Raw genomic sequence first — 7047 nt, forward strand, 5'->3', positions numbered from 1 at the left:
AGGCTACTTCTGCTGACTGCCGGCTGCCTGCAATTTGGCTGTTCGAATTTCACCAGACTCAAGGCTGACTCAGCCTTCCATCCTTCCAAGGTCGATAAAATGAGGACCCAAATTGTTGAGGGCAAGATGCTGACTTTGTAAACTTCCCAGAAGTATAAAACACTATGGAGCAATATGGAGTGCTATTGCTATCTCAGCTGTGCTGGTGCAGTAGTTAGAATGCATTATTGCAGGCTAATTCTGCCATCGGCCATCATTTCAATCCTGACTTGCTCAAGGTTGACTCAGCCTTCCATCCTTCCAAGTTCAATAAAATTAGGACCCAGATTGTTGGAGGCAATATGCTGACTCTGTAAACCACTTAGAGAGGGCTGCAAAGCACTGTGAAGCGGTATATAAGTCTAAGTGCTACTGCTTTGCTAACAATATGACACGATGCTTTGAGGGTTTACTCTCCAACATGGAGCTGTGGTGGCACGGTGGTTAGAATGCAGTATTGCAGTCTGACTGCTCACTGACAGGAGTTCAATCCTGACTGGATCAAGGTTGACTCAGCCTTCCATCCTTCTGAAGTCAGTAAAATGAGGACCCAGGTGGCTGAGGGCAATATGCTGACTCTGTAAACCGCTCAGAGAGTGTTGTAAAGCACTATGAAGCAGTATATAAGTCTAAGTGCTATTGCTATTGCTGTTCACACACAGACATTCCAGGGGTAGGTTCTACTTACCTTTACTACCGGTTCGCAGCGGGAGCGCCCGTCCTTCTGCACATGCACAGATCACCCATGATGACATCATGGCAGGTGGATGGAGCCTCCCGCCGGTTTTACTACCGGTTCTATAGAACTGGACCGAACCGGGAGCAACCCACTGCTGACACATTCCCATAGTCATAGACACACACAGTTTTTGCTGTTGCAATTTGAACATTGGAAAGATTCTGGTTTCATTTTCTATGCCAATCGAAGGATAATGGGTTCATGGGTGGGTATGTTAGAAAATAGAGTTTGTGGAAATGTCATAAGAGTGCAGTGAACTTCACCTCCTTTTAGAATAAATATTGGTGAATTTAAAGGACATACATATTATTTTGGGGTCTGCTGTATCCAGTTCCTTCTTTTTCCTAACCTAACCTTTCTTCTTTGCTTCACTAGGCCCTCCTCTAGGAGGGACACAAAATGTAAGCAAAAATGGAGAACAACAAAGACCCCAACCAGGTAATAATGCTGGAATGTACACAATTTTATTGATTTTAGGGGGGAAAAGATCGCATTGTTATGTGACTATTATTTGAATAGAATGGTGTGTGAAAAAAACAGTCATAAGTCACTTTTTTCAGGGCCATTGTAACTTTGAATGGTCACTAAATGAAGTTGTAAATTGAGGATTACCTGTAGCAGGGAGCTGCAAATAACTATAACCAAACACTTCTTGGGATTAGTCATTCTAATTCATTAATTAATATTTATTAATATTAATCTATTAATTAATCTATTAATTCTAACATCAAAAACGTGATCAAAAAAGCACAACAAAGAATGTTCTTTCTGCGCCAACTCAGAAAGCTCAAACTGCCCAAAGAGCTGCTGATTCAGTTCTGCAGAGGAATTATTGAGTCTGTCATCTGCACCTCCATAACTGTCTGGTTTGGTTCTGCAACCCAACAAGACAGTCACAGACTTCAGAGGATAATTAGAACTGCAGAAAAAACAATTACTACCAACCTGCCTTCCATTGAGGACTTGTATGCTGCACAAGTCAAAAAGAAAATATTTATAGACCCCTCGCATTTACTATTGGTTCGCATCGTGCATACGCAGATCACTTCTGATGACATCCAGGTCAGTGGGCGGAGCCTCCTGGTGGTTTTACTACTGGTTCTTGCGAACCGGTCTGAACCGGGGGCAACTCACCACTGCTTCACATCCTGGACATAAATTGTTTCAACTCCTATTCTCAAAATGACCCTATAGGGCACTGCACACCAAAACAACTAGACACAAGGACAGTTTTTTCCCGATAGCCATCACTCTGCTTAATAACTAATTCCCACAACACTGTCAAATAATTTACTAAGACTGTATTACTATTATTCTTCTCTTCCTTACTAGTATCTATCTCTTCCCACTTATGACTATAACCATGTTGCTTGTATCTTTCAATTTTTATTTGTTTCCTAGTACGATTTGATAGCTTATTAGTAACCTTGACTGTCACTAAGTATTGTATCTTTTTATTCTTGGTGAATGTATTTATTCTCCTTATGTATACTGACAGCATATACACCAAAGACAAATTCCTTGTGTGTCCAACCACACTTGGCCAATAAAGAATTCTATTCTGTCCTGTCCTATCCTATCCTATCCTATCCTATCCTATCCTATCCTATCCTATCCTATTCTCAGAAAGGGAGTTCACGCTCCTTCATAGATCCACAAGGATTATCTCATTTGCTAAGTTTGAGAATCTTACAAACTAACCACTCTACTATTATAAACAAACTCCATCCCTTAGATCTCAATTGTCCTGTTCTGGGTAGCAGATTCCCACATTCCTAGTACAGAAATGTTGAGGTTCATTCTCTACCATTTCCATTCTGCTTGAGGAATAATAGCACAGATGCTGATATAGAAAATGGGAGTAACACTATATTCAAGCTAAAAATGCATTTATGGCTTGTTTGTCTCTGTGCTGTACATTTCACCAACATCATTCTAATCCTCTGTTCTTTTCTCCATTTAGATCCATATCAGATCTTAGGGCCCACCAGTAGCCGTTTAGCCAATCCAGGTAAGTCCACCTGAGTCAAACCTAGCCCAACCCATGAGATAATTCATCTATCTCACTCTCAGTATAAAGTCAATAAATGTACTATAATTCTTGCAATAGATATGAAACAATCACGTTATCATTTATTTATTTTTTTAAAAAGAAGGCGGTTATAAGCTACTGTAGCAACGTAGAATACTGCATCCAGTTTTGGCCACTACACCATTAAAAAGATGTTGAGATTCTAGAAAAAGTGCAGAGAAGAGCAACCAGGATGATTAGGGGACTGGAGGCTAAAATATATGAAGAACTGTTACAGGAACTGGCTAGTCTAGTGAAGAGAAGGACCAGGGGAGACAAGATAGCAATATTTCAATATTTGAGGGGCTGCCACAGAGAGGAGGGGGTCAAGCTATTTTCCAAAGCACCTGAAGGCCAGACAAGGAATAATGGATGGAAACTGATCCAGGAGAGATTCAACCTGGAAATAAGGAGAAATTTTCTGACAGTGAGAACAATCAACCGATGGAACAGAAGTTGCCTTTGGAAGTTGTGGAAGCTTCATCACTGGAAGCTTTCAAGAAGAGACTGGACTGCCATTTGTCAGAAATGGTGTAGAGTCTCCTGCTTGGGTGAGGGTTTGGACTAGATGACCTACAAGGTCCCTTCCAACTCTGTTAATCTAATCTTAATCTAATCTAAACATCATAAGTGAATCAGAAACTGAAAAGCAAGGATTGTTTAAAAAATATTTTTAAAGTTAACTTCTTTTTATGGAGCTCTGGAGCAACCACTATGTCTCTAACACTCTGTTGTGGCCCATCAGCGGCCTGTGCGGATTGTAGCTGATTCTGACAGCGAGGAGGCTGGTATGGTGCTGCGCCAGCAGCCTGTGCAGCTGGCATTCGAGTCAGACAATGAGGAGGCTGGAGAAGATGTGGTGCCAGAGGCAGGGATTCAGCCAGGGCCTTCAGAACCTCCAGAAGCTCCTTTAAGTGAAGAGAACGAAGAGGAGGACCCTCTTCTCGATGCACGGGCGCGCAGAGCTGCCAAAAGGCAGGAGTGGCTCCTCAGTAGGAGGTCTGCTCGAGAGTAAGGCTTGGGGCTAATTGGCCACTCCCTTAGCCTATTTAAGGAGGAACGCCGACTGAAGCAATTTGTAGGGAACAACTTTAGTTCATTCTCCTTCACGTCTGGATTCTCTGCAAATTGCTTCTGGACTTTCCGCCAACCATAGTAAGATTGTGATTACTTTATCTTTGGTTTCTTGTAGGCTGTTAAGAAAGTTTATTAACAGCCGTTGTTTGAAAAAGACTGAGTTATTTTAGTAAATTAAGTTTTGTACAGATTTTGTATGTGCTGCGTTTTTTGGGATCCGTAGCTGGGGCAGAACACACTCACCAGTCAGATGTAACTTTTTGGCTGATCTGTGAACAGCAAGAAGAGAAGTTTATAATTGATTGTCTCTCTCTCTTTCTCCTCTCTCGTAGGGAGTGGACAGATCCAACTGTGGCAATTCCTCCTTGAGTTGCTCTCAGACAGTTCCAATGCGAGCTGCATTACGTGGGAAGGAACCAATGGGGAGTTCAAAATGACCGACCCCGATGAGGTGGCCAGGCGCTGGGGAGAACGCAAAAGTAAACCCAACATGAATTATGACAAGTTGAGTCGAGCCCTCCGATATTACTATGACAAGAACATTATGACCAAAGTGCACGGCAAGAGATACGCTTACAAATTTGACTTTCACGGCATTGCGCAAGCACTTCAGCCTCACCCAACTGAATCGTCAATGTATAAGTATCCTTCGGATCTCTCTTACATGCCTTCCTACCACGCGCACCAGCAGAAAATGAACTTCGTCCCTCCCCATCCATCCTCTATGCCCGTCACTTCCTCTAGTTTCTTTGGGGCGGCCTCACCCTACTGGACTTCTCCGGCTGGAAGTATTTATCCAAATCCCAACGTACCCCGCCATGCTAATTCCCACATGTCCTCACACCTAGGCAGCTACTACTAAATGCTTTTCATCTTTGCTGATGTTTCTCGTTTCGACTGGATGTTTTCTTCCATTTTTGGAAACTCTCGGGAGGGTTTTTTTTTTTATAAAGTTGGGGAGAAAGCTTAAAAAAAAAAAACCCGGATATTAATATTGTTATTTTTTATTGTAATTTTTATTGGAATAAACCTTTTTATTTTTCTAACTCTGCTTCCAGAGGAGCAGATGGGTTCTCCAGTGGGCCAGTATCCTGCCTTTCCTTTTGGTTCAAAGCCTTTTTCTCATTTATAGGACCTGCTTCAACACTTGTGCTGTGAGTTATCACTCAAGAACTGTAGACGAAGTATTGTCAAGTCAAAAAGCTTTTTTTCAAAAAAGGAAGATCAAAACCGATGACTTTTAGAACATGAATGTTTCTTCCAAACTAATGGGAAATCAGTTTTGAGATGTGCTGAAGAAAATTCACAAATTTTGAAGACTCGATTTGCAGATAATCAACTGGAAATTTAGCTTTAAGGCCAATGAAGGCTTGGGGTTTCTTTTTTCACTCAACTGGAAAAAAAAAGAGAATGAAATATAAATAAATATGTATATTTTAAAGCAACTAAGGGCATTGAAAGGACTTTACAAGAATGTGCATTAAGTCACATGGTTTTGTTAATAACTCTGGAAGCATAAGGCACCAGGAAAAAAAATAAAACAGGAAGGTATAATGCATTGAGGACAGATATTCTTAAGAATGCAAAATGGAACTAATATAAAATGACAGCAACTCCACCAGCTTCAACAAAGTTTGGGGAATTGCAAAATAAACATTACCGATTCACGAACGCTGTGCGTTTGTCAGTCTGCTACCGAAGAGGTCAACAAAGTCAGAGGGCAACTTACTGTATAAATTATGCAGAGTTATGTTTTTAACCTATATCTCACAGTATTGATGAAAACTGAAACGAGTTGACCTCGGTCACAAATACAGTTGTGGTTGTTGTTGGGTTTTTTTTTTTACTATCAAATCCATTTTTGTACATCTTTTTTAATCTGTACATTTGGGTTACAGCTTTGTTTTGTTTTTATTATTATTTTTTTTGTTTTGCTAAAAAAAATAAAGTTAAAAAAAAAAGAAAGAAACACATGGAATGTGTCTGTTGGAAAACTAAGGACCCCATTTGGAAACAAACTGACGGTTATATCCAAAAACTTGGAATAAAGATCTCTTACAAAGCTGTATTGGTTTTATATTGATTAACTGGCACAAGTACCTCCAAAGAAATCTGGTAATTGATCCTTGAGAAGAGGGTTCAAATTTGTATTTTGAACCCTGTCAACTTTCTGTTTTCAAACTTCTCTGGAAGAAAATAAATGCTTATTTGAACCACAAGTCTATAATATAGACCACAAGTATGTTCTCAGTTACTCCAGGTAATCAAAATATCAATTAATTAATTGATTGATTGATTGATTGATTGATTGATTACCAATTAATTTAATTGTTATTTCTCACTTCATATTTGAGAATGAATCCAAAAATATGCAAAAGAAGAAAAAGTGTTGGTTATTGGAAAGCCTAAGAGAAAATTACTATTAGATGCATTATGGACTCTAAAATGGTCTCAGAATCTTAAATTATAGGAAGTTTCCTGGAAGATCTGCAATGATCCATAAATACACCTGACAAGAGGGGTGGGGGAAGAACTGTTTAGAGAGTTTGGGAATCCAGCTGAGACGGGGAAGAAAAACAGTCTTTACAGCAGTCAAAATTAGGACCTTCAATATGCTGATTCCGTATGTAATCATAGCACATTAAGTCTTTCCCAAGTGGTACCTTATGATTTGGTTACTGTATGTAATTTTAAATTTTAAAAAGCAGGAGTAACACAATAGCAATAAAAGTTTTTGATGTTAAATACATTGTCTTGAACACTTCCTAGAATGTGCAGCTGTTGATGGAAAATAAGGACATTTATAAAGCCATTTTTAAAAAAGATTCCTAAGTATATTTTTGCATACCTTTTATATTTATGCAATGGATAGATGCGTGGGTGGGTGGATGAGTGGGTGGGTGCATGGAGATAGAGATGATAGATGATAGATGATAGATGATAGATAGAAGATAGCTATAGCTATATTTATTTATTGGTTCGATTTATATGCCACCCTTCTCCGGAGACTCAGGCCGGCTTACAATGCGTTAAGCAATAGCCTTCATATTTTCAGCCCCCCCCCGCCATCAGTGTTCTTTTTTATATATAAAGTCAGCTTATTGCCCCCACAATCCGGGTC

The 7047-nt window shown here is 39.8% G+C and overlaps 1 protein-coding gene across 8 annotated transcripts in view; it reads left to right on the forward strand.

Annotated features, from left to right (window-relative positions):
* The window catches only part of FLI1 (Fli-1 proto-oncogene, ETS transcription factor), a 138209-nt gene extending 131538 nt beyond the window's left edge, over positions 1–6671 (forward strand). For all 8 annotated transcript variants that reach the window (XM_034421947.3, XM_087875832.1, XM_087875833.1 and 5 more), the window contains 3 exons: positions 1154–1216; positions 2742–2789; positions 4259–6671. In XM_034421947.3, the coding sequence (XP_034277838.1) occupies positions 1154–1216; positions 2742–2789; positions 4259–4788 (641 nt within the window). In that variant the 3' untranslated portion in view covers positions 4789–6671. The remainder of the gene's footprint in view (positions 1–1153; positions 1217–2741; positions 2790–4258) is intronic.
* The last annotated feature ends 376 nt before the right edge of the window (positions 6672–7047 follow it).

The sequence above is a fragment of the Pantherophis guttatus genome, chromosome 9 (genome assembly GCF_059756535.1).
Source record: "Pantherophis guttatus breed Tessera chromosome 9, ASM5975653v1, whole genome shotgun sequence".
Classification (NCBI taxonomy): domain Eukaryota; kingdom Metazoa; phylum Chordata; class Lepidosauria; order Squamata; family Colubridae; genus Pantherophis; species Pantherophis guttatus.